The sequence below is a fragment of the Alosa sapidissima genome, chromosome 6 (assembly GCF_018492685.1).
Source record: "Alosa sapidissima isolate fAloSap1 chromosome 6, fAloSap1.pri, whole genome shotgun sequence".
NCBI classification, from domain to species: Eukaryota; Metazoa; Chordata; class Actinopteri; order Clupeiformes; family Clupeidae; genus Alosa; species Alosa sapidissima.
This window is the reverse complement of record NC_055962.1, coordinates 37,128,700-37,150,136: the sequence shown is the minus strand read 5'-3', so window position 1 is coordinate 37,150,136 and position 21,437 is coordinate 37,128,700. Positions and strand designations below refer to the sequence as shown.

Sequence of the window (21,437 nt, the reverse complement as noted above, 5' to 3'; positions counted from 1 at the left end):
AGGATGGACTACTACTAACGCAGTTTTAGTGACACCTGGTGTTTGTATAGAACATAACAGTTGAAATTGAGAGTGGACGTCCAATTACATTTAAATAATTTAAGTGAGTCACCTCTGATTTATCTAGGTCACGTCGTGATCCCACCAAGTCCAGTGACTTTACGACACTGTCACTCGCTTGTCATGCGCACACAAAGTGTATCACACGGTTGAAAACATTTGCTATGTAAACTGATATTTGGTGTTCCTGAGACTCTAGCCTATCCCGGTCAAGTGATCTCTCCAATGTATCGTAACTCTAGCTGGGGCCAATTAACAAGAACGTGAGCACCCAAGACACAGCCTAGCCTACTTTTGACGACTCCCCGGCGAAGATCTCGAGGGACTTGGCATTCTGTTGCCATAGAGACAATGAACTACTCTGCAGTCTTCACAAAGTCAGTCCGACGCTGAGCTTTGCAACAATGTTGCATTTAAACTTTATTATCGGGAAACGTGGACATAGTGTCCATATGCCTAGCCTACCGGTAATTTAAAGTGGTATCAAAACTCATTTCGTCTAACAGAAAGAAGAATCAACAACAATTGTAGGCTACTGCTTTCAACTGAAGCATTGGTAAGTCATTCTGGGTTGAATGCAGTTGCGGTAAGAGTAGCATCTAGCCTAATCTCTTCGCTAACTAGTGATGTAGCCTCCTGCACAGAATATTGCAGGTGTTAGGCCTAGGTCTTTTGTTCATGCTCAGTCTTTTTAAATGACGCTAGGCAACCCTGTAGTCTTCTAGATGGTTATATTAGCCCACTTTAGTCTATGTATGATATTAAATGAAGTAAATACTAAAATAATTTAACCTAGTAAAATATCAGTAAGTAGGCTATGGTATGGTGCTGAAATGGCCCTGTTCTGAAAGAGGTCAGTGATGATGGCGAGTCCAGTGGCAAGAGGTCGCTTGGAGGAGCTGCAGGTCTACCGGTTGCTACAGTGTGTCCACGAGGACAACAAACTACAAATAGAGAAATTAATCACCCGCGGCGTGGACAACCTCCTCAACCTCACCGAACCTCGCCAGGGCAAAGGAGCTATGCACATAGCAGCCGTGGCTAACAACACAGACATGCTGGACTTCCTGCTGTCCCACGGAGCAAGTCCAAATGTTCAGGACAAGAGTGGGAAAACACCTGTCATGCTAGCCGCGGAGTTAGGGCATGATGGTGCAGTAGCGCTGCTGGTGAAGCACAAGGCTAACGTGAGCCTGCTGGACAAGGATGGGAAAGGTGAGTAAGAGCCTATAGTAGAGGGACCATAATACAAACTTCAAAGCAAAGTATTAGGAGGTATGTTCTCTCTCTCTCTCTCTCTCTCTCTCTCCCTCTCTCTCTCTGTCTCTCTCTGTTATGTTATTATGTTATGTTATGTTATGTTATGTTATGTTATGTTATGTTATTGCTATGTAACTTACATAATGGATGTAAATGTAAGGGATGTGTTCTCCTGGGCATGTTTGATACAAGTACCACTTAGCCACATTTTCTATTATTTAAACTACATCTGCATTATAGAAAAGGCATATGGACACATACACAAATCCTTTTAGTTGCAGACTAAGATCATGTTTAATAACAGACCAACATTTGGCAGCCAAAACACTACTAATCCTGTAATCCGAGCTCATCTCCTACCACCTACCCTACCACCTCTGTCCACTAGGGGTCCTCTTCTATTGCATCTACCCCACCAAGCGCCACATGCGCTGCATGCACGCGGTGCTGAAGGCTCTGTCTGACATCAACAATGTGTCCCTGACTGGCCAGCACGTCCTGCACCTCGCCTGCACACAGGCTGACAGCTGCCTACCCATGTGCCTACTCCTGCTGGAGAGAGGCGCTCACCCTGATGCCAGGGATGAGGTGTGTGTTTGTGTGCGCATGTTACAGCCTGACATGACTGTCTATTGTGATATATCAGTTATAGCCTATTGTGTGTGTGTGTGTGTGTGTGTGTGTGTGGGTGGGTGGGGTGGGAGTTAGCAGTGTCTCTAAGCCATCGTATCTAGTTGTGTTGTGTCTGGCATGTGTCTGATACTTGAATTTGTACGTGCCATTTGAATGAGAAACATGAGGTGCATTTGATGGTGTTGTTGATGTTTTCTGGGTGTACATGTGGGCATTTGATGGTATTGTTGATGTTTTCTGGGCGTACATGTGGGCATTTCTTTTGTTCTCTCCAGGCCACGGGGCGCACTGCTCTGATGGAGGCAGCCAGGGTGGGCAGCGTGGAGCTGGTGCGGAGCATCCTCAGAGGGGGCGCCGACCCCAACGCGCTCGACAAGACCAACCTCCACGCTGCCCACTTTGCAGCGGAAGGCGGGTTCTTTGAGGTACTGATCTGACTCAGTTCCAGCTTACCACTGTGTGTGCCTGGCCCACTCGAACTAAGACATCTCTAGGGGCTGTATATTTTAACATGCTCATTAAAATTAATCAAAAGCTGACCTTGAGTTTGTTGGAAACTTTGTTTTGAGCCTTGCTGGACTATATATAGATGACTATGCTTTTGGCTTTTATATTATACTATATTATATTATATATTGTTATATTATATTGTATTATATCATATTACATTATACTATAGACCCTTTCAACAATAAAAACAAAAACAATGCTTGAATGTTCTATTTGGTTCCCAATCTACTTCCTCTGCATTAAGATAACATATCGAATGTTAAAACGGAAGCCTTGTGGGGCCAACTATGATGCTGATAATGGAACTCTCTTGAAAGGGTCTATATCACTTTGATTGATTGATTGATTGTTTTGTCCAGATTATTCAGGTGCTCTGTGCGTATGGGGCAGACGTGGGAGCAGTGACCAAAGCAGGAGAAACTCCTCTGCACTACGCAGCACACGGTGGGCACGCCGAGTGCTGCCGCTTTCTCGCTCAGAGAGGTAACAGCCTCCACGAGTTATGTTCAGACTTGGCCTCTAAACAGACTGTCAGTTTGCTACCAGTTTTTGTTTTAAGCATTATTTAAGCGCTACCAGCGGCTTGAAGCTAACTTGCCAAATGTCAGATCTAAAGCAGATGTTTGTTATTCTGTGCCATGGTGTAGCTGCACGTTGAGAGTTTTAAATCAATGTCTCAAAGGGGTTCACTGGGTTCTCCTGTTTGGCCTCAGCTGGATACCAGCTGCATGAGCTCCCATACTAAATAGTAAAAGAAATACTTTAAAACATACTGTATAATATTAAAACATACTGCTGTGGGAGAGTAATTGAATATTAACTGTGTCGATATTCAGATTAGAGAAATTTCACGTTGTTCATTCATATCTAATTTTTAATGCAATATTGAAAAGAATTGTGATATTGTTATTCTCAGTGTTAGTTTCGTTTTGTGTGGGCGGAGAGGGAAAAGGAGAGGCCAGATTCCAGCAGTAAGCTGCAGGTCAGTTAACTAAACATTGGACACGACCAAAAGCGGCTCTCTTTCCATGCTCCAGGCTGCAATCCCAAATTTAAAAACGAGGAAGGCCTTCTGGCTCGGCAGATTGCCAAGGACAATGGCCACAAAGCTGCGGTGAAGGAGCTGAAGAAAGCAGAGAGGCTGCACGGGAAGTTCTCTCGCCCTGGCGTGCCCAATCCCAACGAGACCTGGGCCCTGGCGCTCTACGACTGGTCCCAGGAGCACGAGGTCACCCTGAGGAAAGCCTTCGACGAGTCGGGGGACTGCATCAAGGAGACGGTCTCCACGGAGACGTTCGAGGCGGTCCTGCAGGATCTCAAGGCCCCCGTGGAAGAGCATCAGCTCCACAAGGTGATCCTCGCCCATGACCGCAGGCGCGAGGGCGTCATCAACATCAACGACTTCTTCAAGGGCCTCAAGTATCTGCAGAAGGCCGTCGTCATGGCCTCCTATGGGCCCAAGAAGAAGAAGAAGGGGGGGAAAGGAGGCAAAAAGGGCAAGAAGAAGGGCAAATTCACCCTCCCCTTTCCCATCTGCACCATCCCCCCTGAGCTCATCTACCGGAGGGCCGATGGTGGTCCTCCGACCTTCATGGTGGAGGCGTACCACCACCACACAGACCCCAGCCGGTTCAGCCGCGACCACCCACCCGAGCACCCCATCGAGGACGACTCGGCCTGGTACGTGGACGAGCCGGACAAGATCTACGTCAACGTGACCTACTGCGCCAAGACGGGCGACCTGGAGTCGCTTCAGCTGGCCTTCCGGGAGGGCGTTCCTGTGGACGTGAAGGACCGCTTCTACAAGACGCCACTCATGACGGCCTGTGCTTATGGAAACTACGAGGTGGCCCAGTTCCTGATCAACCTGGGGTAAGGATGGTGTCACTGTGGGAGACAAGGAGTGATACACAGATGGTGAGCTGAGAGTGTACAAAAATAGAGATAAGTAATTTAGGATATTTTTGAAGAGGTGAAGGCAGGAATAACTTGGCTGATGAACTTTTTCAAGGGCCCAATGTTTATTTTCAGGGGCAAAACAAATATTTATGGTTTTTTATCTGTACAGCAAAATGCTTTAGTTAAAGGAGAATTCCGGTGTGATATTGACCTAAAGTGTATTGAAACATGATACCGAGTGTGAACGTATGTCTCATAGCCCATCTCGGCTTGTCCCCTGCACTCTAAAATCTGGCGCTAGTTAGCCGATGCTACCAACAGCTTTCTTAATAGTGGTGCTTCGGCATCGGGCTAGCCATGCAAATAAATCACTTCCGAGGGCCCTGACATTTAAAACGAGACATTGAGAACTTTGAAAAAGCACTGGTAGTTTACTTACAAGACGATTTATACAGACAGTACCTTCACGAAGTTGAATTTAGTCACGATAAGTCGAGCAACGAGTAAGAATGAACAGGTATGATAAGGGATCAGATTCCAAAAATAATTCAGTGGAAATGCATGGATTCCAGTTGCTGCTACTGGAAGAAACTGGAATCCATGCATTTTGGTAGTGTCACTGCCAAATATGAGTCTGTAAATTTGAGTTATGCATTCACAAACACTTCATATTGTCACATATCATGTTTTTGATTTTGGAAAATTAAAAGTAAGAGCATATTTGTTAGCTCTTACTAAAATGTGACAGAAATACGACACAACACAATACGTATTTCTGTATCATTAACGTATCTAACGCGTGACTCAAATACTGTCAACTCAGATTTGGCAGTGACACCACCACGGAAGATGCATCATAGTTAGCGACTATGCATTTGGAAAACGCATGGCATGCTAGGGGTTAGTTAAGTCAGCTCCAGTCAGTGTTCGCCCCTGTGCCCCGCTAGTCCATCAGTTCATCTCAGGTCAGGCTCCCTCACATTCATCAGCAGCGGAGAGAGAGAGAGAGAGAGAGAGAGAGAGAGGGGGGGGGGGGGGGTCCTGAGAAAGTAAGCCCTTTTAAAGCAGCGTGCCATGCAGTGAGTGAGCCCTCCTCATTCAACAGAAATGCCTGAGTCATTGTGCACAATCACAGCCCACAAGGCCCTGAAATGGCCTCTATGTTCAAAACAGAGCATAACAAAACAACAGCAATTCACAGACGAGATGCTCTTGAACGCGTTCAGCTCTGCACTGCCTGGCCATGGACATGATTGTGTAAGAGCATCTGAAGTGGAAACAATTTGCCATTATGCAACCATGAACCCACACAGCTAAATGGCTGCAAATATAGCTCAACACGGTGATATGAAGGAGTGACTTTGCACAGAAAGCCTTTAGCATCAGAACAAGTACAGATCGTTATAGTACTGAATCAAACTTACAACATTTATGTTTTAGAACAAGACAGTATGAGAATCTTCTAGGGTATTCATTCCAATTGCTGATGTAAGGAGAGAGATATCAAACACATTCCAAACCAAAACATTTTACTTTGGTGATCAACCAGGTGAAAAGAATTGTGAATTGAAAATTGTGCATTTTGAAAATGTTCTGTAGTCCTCTTGTTGAGCCCACTAGTGCACTCCATTCCCTTTTGGCACAGGTGTGCCAGGTTTGGACACCCCCTCATGTCTTAACCATAGAGACATTCTATCAGTTGATATTTAGCAACACAACCAACATAGCACTGTAACAATATATTATAAACTATTAGTTGCTGTGTAACTTACATAATGAATGGATGTAGATGTAATTTTCTTAACTTCTTTGCCACTACAGCCATGCATCCAGTTGTTACAACAGTTCCCTTTTACCCTTTGTAGGGCTGATGTGAATGCCAAGGACCAGTTCAGCTGGACGCCACTGCACCACGCCTGCCATGCCGGCCAGCTGAACATCACGGAGCTGCTGGTGGAGTCGGGCTCCCAGGTGGACACGCCTGCTCTGAACGGAGCCACGCCCCTCATGAGGGCCATCGAGAGCTGCAGGCCGGCGTGCGTGGAGTACCTCATCAAGGCCGGCGCCAAGGTGAACGCCAAGAACAAGAAAGGTACCCGGCGCGCCCACAAACACAGATGTGCCAAGGCATGACTAACATGGCTGTAGTCTTCTGGTGGGGGGATACTCGGCAGTTCTTTGAGCGGCTGTAATGGATGGATAACCATATGCATGATTATCTGGTCACATATTACATATTACTTGTTTATCATTGCCAAAGTCTTACAGATACTAGTGACCCCCGGATTTCACTGTTAACAGGAGTGCCATTGCTCAAAATGTGGGCACACATTTATCAGTCTTGAGCAGGGGTCTCAAACACCCGGCCCGCGGGCCAAATCCGGCCCGCGTCCGGCCCAATTCCGGCCCGCGACGTATGTCAAAATAATAATGTAATCCGGCCCTTGAGACTTTTTAATTGTGACAAACAACGATACTGATTAAAATAGACGATAGTTCCAAGTACGGTGACAAATCTCATTTGTACTCTGCTCCACTATGTGCTAGACATCCAGAGCTTCATTCAAACCCAAAATCGCTGCGCAAAGTTTTCAGGAAATACTTGTATTAGGCTACACGCGAGAAACACAAAGACGTGCATTTTTAATGTCGCGGAAGCGATGCAGGCCATAGTGTTGCATAAATTGAAGCAGAAATTAAGCAGAAATAGGCCTACACCAAATGTTGAAAAACGTTTACGTGTGATGAAGTCTTAGGTAGGCTATGTTATTCACCTATTCTAAATCTGAAGAAGAATATCCTTTTGGAGATTATGATCCATCGTCTATTGAATGGAGGTGTGTCTGCGTGTAGCCTATACGACGGTGTCCACTAAGCATACCATGCTTGTTTCGACCCTCTGCCCAACATAGCTTGGAGGTTGCAGTGGTAATCGTGATGATAGTGTCCGTAATGGACGTGGTACAGACAGCAGGGCTAGTAGACATAGGGCTCTAAACTACAAAGTCACCCGCGATATGATGCAAACTTCTGGCTACTCAGATTACCCGCGATAGGAACTGATTTGACCAGAATAGCCTACTTTATTGTAGGCCTTGTGGTTTAGAAACCATATACATCTTAGGTGTTGGTATACATCTTAGATGTTTTCTTGTTAATTTGTTATGTGGGTAATATGAAAAAAGGAAAGTAAACCTGCTTAAATATGTTCATCCAGTATTTACTGAAAGGTGCATAATTTGAGGTGCTTGCCATCCAGTGACAAATTACATGGGTAAATTTACCCCCTTCATAAACTTTTGTTTTACTCAAAGATTTTTACATTTACAGTAGGACTTTATCTCTGACCACTTTCAAGCCATGGCCTTTTGAAATTTTTATATAAAAATCCAATGGTGTTGCTTTCTTATAGTTTGCCAGGTTTAAAAATATTTTTATTTATAAGCTAAGGTTGCTAGCACAGGTGTCTAAAACTAGAGATAGATAAAAGCACTTGCACTTTCTGTTTGCAGTTTTGTGTGGTATTTGAAAAAAAGAACATTGCATTTTCAGAAATAGCCAGCCCTCCAATCAAATGACGTTGGCAGAATTGGCCCCCAGCTCATTTGAGTTTGAGACCCCTGGTCTTGAGTGTTGTGTAGTGTTTGGAATCAGTGGTGTTTTAGTGTATGGAATCAGTGGTGTTGTGTAGTGAAGGGAATCAGTGGTGTTTTAGTGTATGGGATCAGTAGTGTTGTGTAGTGAATGGAATCAGTGGTGTTGTGTAGTGTATGGAATCAGTGGTGTTGTGTAGTGTATGGAATCAGTGGTGTTTTAGTGTATGGAATCAGTGGTGTTGTGTAGTGAATGGAATCAGTGGTGTTTTAGTGTATGGAATCAGTGGTGTTGTGTAGTGAATGGAATCAGTGGTGTTTTAGTGTATGGAATCAGTGGTGTTGTGTAGTGAATGGAATCAGTGGTGTTTTAGTGTATGGAATCAGTGGTGTTGTGTAGTGTATGGAATCAGTGGTGTTGTGTAGTGTATGGAATCAGTGGTGTTTTAGTGTATGGAATCAGTGGTGTTGTGTAGTGAATGGAATCAGTGGTGTTTTAGTGTATGGAATCAGTGGTGTTGTGTAGTGAATGGAATCAGTGGTGTTTTAGTGTATGGAATCAGTGGTGTTGTGTAGTGTATGGAATCAGTGGTGTTGTGTAGTGAATGGAATCAGTGGTGTTTTAGTGTATGGAATCAGTGGTGTTGTGTAGTGTATGGAATCAGTGGTGTTGTGTAGTGAATGGAATCAGTGGTGTTTTAGTGTATGGAATCAGTGGTGTTGTGTAGTGTATGGAATCAGTGGTGTTGTGTAGTGAAGGGAATCAGTGGTGTTTTAGTGTATGGGATCAGTAGTGTTGTGTAGTGAATGGAATCAGTGGTGTTGTGTAGTGTATGGAATCAGTGGTGTTGTGTAGTGAATGGAATCAGTGGTGTTTTAGTGTATGGAATCAGTGGTGTTGTGTAGTGTATGGAATCAGTGGTGTTGTGTAGTGTATGGAATCAGTGGTGTTTTAGTGTATGGAATCAGTGGTGTTGTGTAGTGAATGGAATCAGTGGTGTTTTAGTGTATGGAATCAGTGGTGTTGTGTAGTGAATGGAATCAGTGGTGTTTTAGTGTATGGAATCAGTGGTGTTGTGTAGTGAATGGAATCAGTGGTGTTTTAGTGTATGGAATCAGTGGTGTTGTGTAGTGTATGGAATCAGTGGTGTTGTGTAGTGAATGGAATCAGTGGTGTTTTAGTGTATGGAATCAGTGGTGTTGTGTAGTGTATGGAATCAGTGGTGTTGTGTAGTGAAGGGAATCAGTGGTGTTTTAGTGTATGGGATCAGTAGTGTTGTGTAGTGAATGGAATCAGTGGTGTTGTGTAGTGTATGGAATCAGTGGTGTTGTGTAGTGTATGGAATCAGTGGTGTTTTAGTGTATGGAATCAGTGGTGTTGTGTAGTGAATGGAATCAGTGGTGTTTTAGTGTATGGAATCAGTGGTGTTGTGTAGTGAATGGAATCAGTGGTGTTTTAGTGTATGGAATCAGTGGTGTTGTGTAGTGAATGGAATCAGTGGTGTTTTAGTGTATGGAATCAGTGGTGTTGTGTAGTGTATGGAATCAGTGGTGTTGTGTAGTGTATGGAATCAGTGGTGTTGTGTAGTGTATGGAATCAGTGGTGTTGTGTAGTGTATGGAATCAGTGGTGTTTTAGTGTATGGAATCAGTGGTGTTGTGTAGTGTATGGAATCAGTGGTGTTTTAGTGTATGGAATCAGTGGTGTTGTGTAGTGAATGGAATCAGTGGTGTTTTAGTGTATGGAATCAGTGGTGTTGTGTAGTGAATGGAATCAGTGGTGTTTTAGTGTATGGAATCAGTGGTGTTGTGTAGTGTATGGAATCAGTGGTGTTGTGTAGTGAATGGAATCAGTGGTGTTTTAGTGTATGGAATCAGTGGTGTTGTGTAGTGTATGGAATCAGTGGTGTTGTGTAGTGAATGGAATCAGTGGTGTTTTAGTGTATGGAATCAGTGGTGTTGTGTAGTGTATGGAATCAGTGGTGTTGTGTAGTGAATGGAATCAGTGGTGTTTTAGTGTATGGAATCAGTGGTGTTGTGTAGTGAATGGAATCAGTGGTGTTTTAGTGTATGGAATCAGTGGTGTTGTGTAGTGAATGGAATCAGTGGTGTTTTAGTGTATGGAATCAGTGGTGTTGTGTAGTGTATGGAATCAGTGGTGTTGTGTAGTGTATGGAATCAGTGGTGTTGTGTAGTGTATGGAATCAGTGGTGTTGTGTAGTGTATGGAATCAGTGGTGTTTTAGTGTATGGAATCAGTGGTGTTGTGTAGTGTATGGAATCAGTGGTGTTGTGTAGTGTATGGAATCAGTGGTGTTTTAGTGTATGGAATCAGTGGTGTTGTGTAGTGAATGGAATCAGTGGTGTTTTAGTGTATGGAATCAGTGGTGTTGTGTAGTGAATGGAATCAGTGGTGTTTTAGTGTATGGAATCAGTGGTGTTGTGTAGTGTATGGAATCAGTGGTGTTGTGTAGTGAATGGAATCAGTGGTGTTTTAGTGTATGGAATCAGTGGTGTTGTGTAGTGTATGGAATCAGTGGTGTTGTGTAGTGAATGGAATCAGTGGTGTTTTAGTGTATGGAATCAGTGGTGTTGTGTAGTGTATGGAATCAGTGGTGTTGTGTAGTGAATGGAATCAGTGGTGTTTTAGTGTATGGAATCAGTGGTGTTGTGTAGTGTATGGAATCAGTGGTGTTTTAGTGTATGGAATCAGTGGTGTTGTGTAGTGAATGGAATCAGTGGTGTTTTAGTGTATGGAATCAGTGGTGTTGTGTAGTGTATGGAATCAGTGGTGTTGTGTAGTGAATGGAATCAGTGGTGTTTTAGTGTATGGAATCAGTGGTGTTGTGTAGTGTATGGAATCAGTGGTGTTGTGTAGTGAATGGAATCAGTGGTGTTGTGTAGTGAATGGAATCAGTGGTGTTTTAGTGTATGGAATCAGTGGTGTTGTGTAGTGTATGGAATCAGTGGTGTTGTGTAGTGAATGGAATCAGTGGTGTTTTAGTGTATGGAATCAGTGGTGTTGTGTAGTGTATGGAATCAGTGGTGTTGTGTAGTGAATGGAATCAGTGGTGTTTTAGTGTATGGAATCAGTGGTGTTGTGTAGTGAATGGAATCAGTGGTGTTTTAGTGTATGGAATCAGTGGTGTTGTGTAGTGAATGGAATCAGTGGTGTTTTAGTGTATGGAATCAGTGGTGTTGTGTAGTGTATGGAATCAGTGGTGTTGTGTAGTGTATGGAATCAGTGGTGTTGTGTAGTGTATGGAATCAGTGGTGTTGTGTAGTGTATGGAATCAGTGGTGTTTTAGTGTATGGAATCAGTGGTGTTGTGTAGTGTATGGAATCAGTGGTGTTGTGTAGTGTATGGAATCAGTGGTGTTTTAGTGTATGGAATCAGTGGTGTTGTGTAGTGAATGGAATCAGTGGTGTTTTAGTGTATGGAATCAGTGGTGTTGTGTAGTGAATGGAATCAGTGGTGTTTTAGTGTATGGAATCAGTGGTGTTGTGTAGTGTATGGAATCAGTGGTGTTGTGTAGTGAATGGAATCAGTGGTGTTTTAGTGTATGGAATCAGTGGTGTTGTGTAGTGTATGGAATCAGTGGTGTTGTGTAGTGAATGGAATCAGTGGTGTTTTAGTGTATGGAATCAGTGGTGTTGTGTAGTGTATGGAATCAGTGGTGTTGTGTAGTGAATGGAATCAGTGGTGTTTTAGTGTATGGAATCAGTGGTGTTGTGTAGTGTATGGAATCAGTGGTGTTTTAGTGTATGGAATCAGTGGTGTTGTGTAGTGAATGGAATCAGTGGTGTTTTAGTGTATGGAATCAGTGGTGTTGTGTAGTGAATGGAATGAGTGGTGTTTTAGTGTATGGAATCAGTGGTGTTTTAGTGTATGGAATCAGTGGTGTTGTTTAGTGTATGGAATCAGTGGTGTTTTAGTGTATGGAATGAGTGGTGTTTTAGTGTATGGAATCAGTGGTGTTTTAGTGTATGGAATCAGTGGTGTTGTGTAGTGAATGGAATGAGTGGTGTTTTAGTGTATGGAATCAGTGGTGTTTTAGTGTATGGAATGAGTGGTGTTGTGTAGTGTATGGAATGAGTGGTGTTGTGTAGTGTATGGAATCAGTGGTGTTGTGTAGTGTATGGAATCAGTGGTGTTTTAGTGTATGGAATCAGTGGTGTTGTGTAGTGTATGGAATCAGTGGTGTTGTGTAGTGAATGGAATCAGTGGTGTTTTAGTGTATGGAATCAGTGGTGTTGTGTAGTGTATGGAATCAGTGGTGTTGTGTAGTGAATGGAATCAGTGGTGTTTTAGTGTATGGAATCAGTGGTGTTGTGTAGTGTATGGAATCAGTGGTGTTGTGTAGTGAATGGAATCAGTGGTGTTTTAGTGTATGGAATCAGTGGTGTTGTGTAGTGTATGGAATCAGTGGTGTTTTAGTGTATGGAATCAGTGGTGTTGTGTAGTGAATGGAATCAGTGGTGTTTTAGTGTATGGAATCAGTGGTGTTGTGTAGTGAATGGAATGAGTGGTGTTTTAGTGTATGGAATCAGTGGTGTTTTAGTGTATGGAATCAGTGGTGTTGTTTAGTGTATGGAATCAGTGGTGTTTTAGTGTATGGAATGAGTGGTGTTTTAGTGTATGGAATCAGTGGTGTTTTAGTGTATGGAATCAGTGGTGTTGTGTAGTGAATGGAATGAGTGGTGTTTTAGTGTATGGAATCAGTGGTGTTTTAGTGTATGGAATGAGTGGTGTTGTGTAGTGTATGGAATGAGTGGTGTTGTGTAGTGTATGGAATCAGTGGTGTTGTGTAGTGAATGGAATGAGTGGTGTTTTAGTGTATGGAATCAGTGGTGTTTTAGTGTATGGAATCAGTGGTGTTGTTTAGTGTATGGAATCAGTGGTGTTTTAGTGTATGGAATGAGTGGTGTTTTAGTGTATGGAATCAGTGGTGTTTTAGTGTATGGAATCAGTGGTGTTGTGTAGTGAATGGAATGAGTGGTGTTTTAGTGTATGGAATCAGTGGTGTTTTAGTGTATGGAATGAGTGGTGTTGTGTAGTGTATGGAATGAGTGGTGTTGTGTAGTGTATGGAATCAGTGGTGTTGTGTAGTGTATGGAATCAGTGGTGTTTTAGTGTATGGAATCAGTGGTGTTGTGTAGTGTATGGAATCAGTGGTGTTGTGTAGTGAATGGAATCAGTGGTGTTTTAGTGTATGGAATCAGTGGTGTTGTGTAGTGTATGGAATCAGTGGTGTTGTGTAGTGAATGGAATCAGTGGTGTTTTAGTGTATGGAATCAGTGGTGTTGTGTAGTGTATGGAATCAGTGGTGTTGTGTAGTGAATGGAATCAGTGGTGTTTTAGTGTATGGAATCAGTGGTGTTGTGTAGTGTATGGAATCAGTGGTGTTTTAGTGTATGGAATCAGTGGTGTTGTGTAGTGAATGGAATCAGTGGTGTTTTAGTGTATGGAATCAGTGGTGTTGTGTAGTGAATGGAATGAGTGGTGTTTTAGTGTATGGAATCAGTGGTGTTTTAGTGTATGGAATCAGTGGTGTTGTTTAGTGTATGGAATCAGTGGTGTTTTAGTGTATGGAATGAGTGGTGTTTTAGTGTATGGAATCAGTGGTGTTTTAGTGTATGGAATCAGTGGTGTTGTGTAGTGAATGGAATGAGTGGTGTTTTAGTGTATGGAATCAGTGGTGTTTTAGTGTATGGAATGAGTGGTGTTGTGTAGTGTATGGAATGAGTGGTGTTGTGTAGTGTATGGAATCAGTGGTGTTGTGTAGTGTATGGAATCAGTGGTGTTTTAGTGTATGGAATCAGTGGTGTTGTGTAGTGTATGGAATCAGTGGTGTTTTAGTGTATGGAATCAGTGGTGTTGTGTAGTGTATGGAATCAGTGGTGTTGTGTAGTGTATGGAATCAGTGGTGTTTTAGTGTATGGAATGAGTGGTGTTGTTTAGTGTATGGAATCAGTGGTGTTGTTTAGTGTATGGAATGAGTGGTGTTGTTTAGTGAATGGAATCAGTGGTGTTGTTTAGTGTATGGAATCAGTGGTGTTTTAGTGTATGGAATGAGTGGTGTTTTAGTGTATGGAATCAGTGGTGTTTTAGTGTATGGAATCAGTGGTGTTGTGTAGTGTATGGAATCAGTGGTGTTGTGTAGTGTATGGAATCAGTGGTGTTTTAGTGTATGGAATGAGTGGTGTTGTTTAGTGTATGGAATCAGTGGTGTTGTTTAGTGTATGGAATGAGTGGTGTTGTTTAGTGAATGGAATCAGTGGTGTTGTTTAGTGTATGGAATCAGTGGTGTTTTAGTGTATGGAATGAGTGGTGTTTTAGTGTATGGAATCAGTGGTGTTTTAGTGTATGGAATCAGTGGTGTTGTGTAGTGAATGGAATGAGTGGTGTTTTAGTGTATGGAATCAGTGGTGTTTTAGTGTATGGAATGAGTGGTGTTGTGTAGTGTATGGAATGAGTGGTGTTGTGTAGTGTATGGAATCAGTGGTGTTGTGTAGTGTATGGAATCAGTGGTGTTTTAGTGTATGGAATCAGTGGTGTTGTGTAGTGTATGGAATCAGTGGTGTTTTAGTGTATGGAATCAGTGGTGTTGTGTAGTGTATGGAATCAGTGGTGTTGTGTAGTGTATGGAATCAGTGGTGTTGTGTAGTGAATGGAATCAGTGGTGTTTTAGTGTATGGAATCAGTGGTGTTGTGTAGTGTATGGAATGAGTGGTGTTGTGTAGTGTATGGAATCAGTGGTGTTGTGTAGTGTATGGAATCAGTGGTGTTTTAGTGTATGGAATCAGTGGTGTTGTGTAGTGAATGGAATCAGTGGTGTTGTGTAGTGTATGGAATCAGTGGTGTTGTGTAGTGTATGGAATCAGTGGTGTTGTGTAGTGAATGGAATCAGTGGTGTTGTGTAGTGTATGGAATCAGTGGTGTTGTGTAGTGAATGGAATCAGTGGTGTTTTAGTGTATGGAATCAGTGGTGTTGTGTAGTGTATGGAATCAGTGGTGTTGTGTAGTGAATGGAATCAGTGGTGTTGTGTAGTGAATGGAATCAGTGGTGTTGTGTAGTGTATGGAATCAGTGGTGTTGTGTAGTGAATGGAATCAGTGGTGTTGTGTAGTGAATGGAATGAGTGGTGTTTTAGTGTATGGAATCAGTGGTGTTTTAGTGTATGGAATCAGTGGTGTTGTGTAGTGTATGGAATCAGTGGTGTTTTAGTGTATGGAATCAGTGGTGTTGTGTAGTGTATGGAATCAGTGGTGTTGTGTAGTGTATGGAATCAGTGGTGTTGTGTAGTGAATGGAATCAGTGGTGTTTTAGTGTATGGAATCAGTGGTGTTGTGTAGTGTATGGAATGAGTGGTGTTGTGTAGTGTATGGAATCAGTGGTGTTGTGTAGTGTATGGAATCAGTGGTGTTTTAGTGTATGGAATCAGTGGTGTTGTGTAGTGAATGGAATCAGTGGTGTTGTGTAGTGTATGGAATCAGTGGTGTTGTGTAGTGTATGGAATCAGTGGTGTTGTGTAGTGAATGGAATCAGTGGTGTTGTGTAGTGTATGGAATCAGTGGTGTTGTGTAGTGAATGGAATCAGTGGTGTTTTAGTGTATGGAATCAGTGGTGTTGTGTAGTGTATGGAATCAGTGGTGTTGTGTAGTGAATGGAATCAGTGGTGTTGTGTAGTGAATGGAATCAGTGGTGTTGTGTAGTGTATGGAATCAGTGGTGTTGTGTAGTGAATGGAATCAGTGGTGTTGTGTAGTGAATGGAATGAGTGGTGTTTTAGTGTATGGAATCAGTGGTGTTTTAGTGTATGGAATCAGTGGTGTTTTAGTGTATGGAATCAGTGGTGTTGTGTAGTGTATGGAATCAGTGGTGTTGTGTAGTGTATGGAATCAGTGGTGTTGTGTAGTGTATGGAATCAGTGGTGTTTTAGTGTATGGAATCAGTGGTGTTGTGTAGTGAATGGAATCAGTGGTGTTTTAGTGTATGGAATCAGTGGTGTTGTGTAGTGTATGGAATCAGTGGTGTTGTGTAGTGAATGGAATCAGTGGTGTTGTGTAGTGTATGGAATCAGTGGTGTTGTGTAGTGAATGGAATCAGTGGTGTTGTGTAGTGTATGGAATCAGTGGTGTTGTGTAGTGAATGGAATCAGTGGTGTTGTGTAGTGTATGGAATACCTCCATCACCACCTAACTCCTTACTGAACAGCGAGTACATTCTTGCACCTAAGCCAGTGTTTTTCAACCTTTTTTGTGCCACGGCACACTTTTGACACTTAAAATGTCCCACGGCACACTAACATCCTGTGTGAAGAAAAAATAAACATACCATAGTCTAAAATTTCAAATAATACACAGATATGGCCTTATTATGGCTTCTATGCAAGACCTGCTCAATAAAACAAGCGTCCTCAATTCTTTGATGCAACAGTTGCTTTTCTGGACCAGTGAGCCACCGGCACACCTGATGATCTCTTACGGCACACTAGTGTGCCCCGGCACAGTGGTTGAAAAACACTGACCTAAGCGATGTGTGATGCATATGTTGTTCATGTATAGTTTTTGATGCATACAAATCTATTGTGTTTGATGCATATGCTGTTTATGTATAGTGTTTGATGCATACAAATCCATATTGTGTTTGATGCATACAAATCCATATTGTGTTTGATGCAAATAAAGAAGCTTATAGGGCGACTATTTCCCACAGTGATTTTCCACCTTAACGTTCGTCTCATCTGCCTGTGCAGATGGGTGCTGATTCTGGGCCAAATGTAACCCAGATCTGTGCCAGAGACAACTTCTCTCTGGTTTTTACATAATGGTATTATGGGTGGTTTCATCCCAAAGTTCCACCACAGAATTTTTGGCCTTTGTGTAAATCACTTTGGCTGGAACGCACAGTTGCTGGAGCAATCAGTTTGACTACAAGCTGGTCTCATTTAGTCGGCAACATTTTTGGATAACAGCATAAGTACAGCGTGTCATTTTATTCATTTATTTATTTTGGTGGCATTTGCCAGAACTTTCTGTCTCAGTCATGGCAATTGTAGCTGACAGAGGTATTCTATATGCAGAGCAGAACTGCTTGGACATCGCCTGGGCCTATGCAGACCTGAGGGTGGTGGACTTGGTCAAGGCCAAGATGGATACCCTGCCCAAGCCAAAGGAGAACAAGAGAGGGAAAGCAGCCAAGCCGCAGCCTAAACCCAGGCCAGCCACCACCTCAGCCAAGGAGAAGGTAACAAGCAAAACCGCACCAAATCATTTTGTTCTAATCATAAGCCTTCCAGCAACACAGACAAGAGATTCAACACAAAAATATGAAACCGTGATGCCATGCCATGCTGAAGGACCTCTTTTGCTCTTTTCAGTCTGAATAGTTCCATATGGTAACATGGAATTGTTGGCTTTGCATTGTTACATTGTGTTCCTATTGCTACAAGAGTAGCAGGAAGAGTAGCAGGTCCCAGAACAGTAACAATATCCATAGCCATAGTAACAAAAGTGTCAGTTGACATTGAGCTGATAATAATCAGGTTGTATGCCGATGCTTTTAGTATTCCATTACAATGTTGTGGTTTCTACATCGCTACCAAATGCTGACATGGTCATTTGCTGACGGTTTGCCCCGGCGTAGCTGTGTGTGTTCTCCGCCCTTTTAAAGGCCAGTCTGGAATGCCAGGCAGGGGAACAAGAGACATGCCTCTGCCACTCTAAACCAGCAAATTGCAGACAAATGAGACATGACAGCTCAGGTTACCTCAGGACAAGCTAGCACGGGTAGCACTAGCAAGACAGAACCTTTCAGCAGTGCAGCTTTGGCAAGCTGGAGAACATGTTTCCTTTACGCTGTAGTTGTGACTGGGCCTGTCCACCTATGTCACTTGCTGAGAGCTAGCTGGTCTAGTGGGTGTACAGTGTTGTGTTACCCTGCCTGTGATTGGGTCAGCAAAAGTAGCTTAGCTGGATCAAAGCAGTCGTAGGAAGGACATGCTAGTACTAGTCTCCTCAGATTTGCCCCTTTTGAAATTATGTGCAGGGTATGATGGAACGGCCAAAACAATCTGGCTTTGCATGTTATCACTATTGCTATTGGTAATTGATTGGTTGATTGATTGATTGATTGCTGTTGCTTTGCATAGTGTTTTATCTGATTGAATGATTGATTGATTGATTGATTGATTGATTGATTAAATGATTGATTGATTGATTGATTGATTGATTGATTGATTGATTGATAGGGTGATTGATCGATTGCATACTGTTGCTTTGCATGCTGTTGTATCTGATACTGATTGATTTATTGACGGATTGACGGATTGATTGATTGATTGATTGATTGATAGAGTGATTGATTGATTGCAAACTGTTGCTTTGCATGCTGTTGTATCTGTTACTGATCAGTTGATTGATTGATTGATTGATTGATTGCTTGATTGATTGTTTGATTGATTGTCATTCTCAGCTGAGCCAAGTTGCCCCCAGTAGCACATCAATGCCACCTGCAGACAGCTCCTTGACCCAGAAGGCTGCGGCAGAGAAGAGCAAAGATGACAAAGAGACTGTGATCATGTACAACACCCGGCTGAACAACGGCACTCTCAGACCTGTGGACATCAGCTTTAGACCCCGGACGGTATGTTCCCGTAAGAAAAACAAAACAGTTCATCGGGGCTATATGTTGCCTATGCTTGTGCACTTGGAAGAATATGGTTCAGCTATTACATAGTCCAACCTTTTAAATAGACTATTTTGTTTGTCAGGCATAAAACAGAAGGCGTTTTCTTAAGATGGAGGCTCACATGTTAGACAGTTTGGGCTGCAGAGGCCTATCTGTCCATTTGTTCTGTTCTGGTGCTGTGCTGGAGACAGTGTCAGTGCACCCTCAGCACCATGTGACCATCTCTCTTGTCCTGTCTCTCCCAGGTGTGGAGTAACCTGCTGACCACCAGCGATTTGATCCAGCGTCGGGAGAGGAGGCGCGAGCGGCTCAGCCACGAGGTGGACTTTGACGACTTCCTCATGCCCTTCAGCCAGAACCTGCGGAGGAAGGTGGCCCAGACCCAGGAGGGTTCTGCCTGAAGAGAGACCCAGAGAGGGCCAAAGGCCTTGGTGGACATGCCCCTCCATGACTCTGGCCTGGCCAGATGAGTTGACCATGATTTGTGTTTACTTGAAAGGGCGGGTAAGATGTTCTAATAGGTTCATCACCTCTCTTCTAATGCCACAATGAATTGTATAAATGACATTAACGAATGCAATGGTTGGAGGCGGAGCACAGTGTATAGTGAAATGGAGTACACTACAGTGATTCTGATTTTGTGCTACCTTTGATTAAAGGCTGATTAGTCCTCGTAAATAGTATTATTTGATCCATGGCAAGATTAACAATTTTTGTTAATGATGTTTTGTCATTTACAGAACCATTAAAAGATCCTAATATTTTGTACAACACTGGCCACTTTGTGTGTTGTCTACTGTGTCAGTGTGTGTTTGTGAAAGTAAAGCGTGTAAGAGACAGAGAGACATTGAGGAGAATAGAGAAACGTACGAGGAGACTCTTGGCATGTGTCGTGTCTCCCCTCTCACTCTCCGTCTGTCAGACCTGCTGCCCCCCCCTCTCTCCACACACACACACACACCACTTGCAAGCTCTCTCACAGACATGCACACAAACAACGTCATGCAGACACACACGTCCATAATCCCCCACACAGATAAACAAACAAACACAGCGCTGTCCTACACCGTGCTCGCCTCTCACCATGGGAGGAGCAGGCTATATTCAGCCATGCTGAAATATCACACCTGTTGTGACGCAGCACATTTATTTGTATATGTTTATTTATTTACTTATCCTTACTAAAACGTGGCTCAATATTCTTAAGCGCCGGGGAGATTTGCATCTTACTGCTAAGATACTGTAAATCTGATGCTGATAGCGAGACATGCAGTAAAATAGCAAATAACATGGAAGTGCCTAAATTGTGGAGCTGAATCAAACAGTGTGTGAATGAGATAAACATCCTTTGCTGTCTAAAAGCCTCGAGATTCTTCTGTTTGACTTGCAGTTCAAACAGGCGGCCACCAGGGGGCAAAAACACCCAGTTTTCTGTCCTGAATGACTGCTCTGAGAGCAGCAGTCTGGAAAGTTCCAGGGCCTCCTGTCTCAGCACGCAGGAAAATGGCAGCCAAAACATGCAGAAATGTGGCTGGTGCTGTGACTCATTTGGCCAAAGCGGGGAACAGCACTTGTTCTGGGTTAAGCACAGTGTCAAGACCGTGACATGGCCACCCTTAGCTTGCTACGTGAGGCCATCACCATTCTTCCCAGACTGCTAGCTGACACTGAAAATGAGATAACATTTCATGCTTTTTTTTTGGGGTGGGGGGGGTATTTGCTTGGTGCTGATAACTCACCTTGATTTGTGCTGGTAACTCAGCGTCAGTGAAATGTCAGGTTTTATTTACACATTTACTACAGAATGCAGAGGAAATGAGCTGTTTGAGGTGTCAACATCATCACGTCTGAACAACAGAGATAACAGCCCGTTGTAGGGTTGCATGCAGGGAATTGGATTAGGCGATGCTTGAGCTCCACTGATGCAGGCTTTTCAGCCACTATATTAGATCATTAGATAGCCATGCCTTCTAGCTCAATTGTGAAGTCTTATATAAGCAAGGAAGTGGACAATACACAGATATTGTAATACGCAGCACAAGTCAGGCAGCTCAGGTTATTCTCTCTCTCTCTCTCTCTCTCTCTCTCTCTCTCTCTCTCTCTCTCTCTCTCTCTCAGTGTATGTGTGTTTGACAGAAACAATGAGAGGGACATTGTGAGAAGGGACACATGATAAGTCCCAGAGCCGTTGTAATGTTGAGAGGTGCGAGAGAAACCACAGCAGGCATAAAAGAGAGAGAATGATGCAGAGGAAAGAGAAAAAAGAGAAGCAGAGAGCTGCAGACGGGAGAGAGAGAGAGAGTGATCCTAATGAAGAGAAGGGTAGAGGAGAATAAGGGCATAGTGACTGACAGGCAGACAAAAAGAGAGAGAATCAGAGAGCAACGAGGGAGAGAGTGAGAGGAGAGACAGAGGAGAGCGATAGTACGAGGGGTAGAGAGAGAGAGAGGAGAACGATAGTATGAGGGAGAGAGTGATGGGGAGAGAGAGAGAGGAGAGTGATAGTATGAGGGGTAGAGAGAGAGAGAGGAGAGAGAGAGAGGAGAACGATAGTACGAGGGAGAGAGTGATGGGGGAGAGAGAGAGAGGAGAGCGATAGTACGAGGGAGAGGGAACCCAATGGTGACATCCCTGCCTGTACATCAATCTAATGAGACAGGGAGTGCAGTGGTAGGATGAGTCAGGGGTGGGGGATGGGGGGAGAGAAAGAGAGAGAGAGAGAGAGAGAGAGAAGCAGGGAGGAGAGAAGAGGCAGGACATGGGGAAGGGCTGGTCAGGGGAGTCAGAGCAGA

General features: G+C 43.4%; 1 protein-coding gene across 1 annotated transcript; it reads left to right on the top strand.

Moving 5' to 3' along the window:
* The first annotated feature begins 276 nt into the window (after positions 1–276).
* Positions 277–19,413, top strand: ankef1a (ankyrin repeat and EF-hand domain containing 1a). Its single transcript, XM_042096432.1, has 10 exons — positions 277–616; positions 914–1,275; positions 1,709–1,908; positions 2,229–2,378; positions 2,823–2,946; positions 3,501–4,335; positions 6,228–6,454; positions 17,039–17,202; positions 18,430–18,600; positions 18,891–19,413. Exons 2-10 carry the CDS (start codon positions 921–923, stop codon positions 19,044–19,046), a joined length of 2,382 nt encoding a protein of 793 aa, XP_041952366.1. The 5' UTR covers positions 277–616; positions 914–920; the 3' UTR covers positions 19,047–19,413.
* Positions 19,414–21,437: the final 2,024 nt, after the last annotated feature.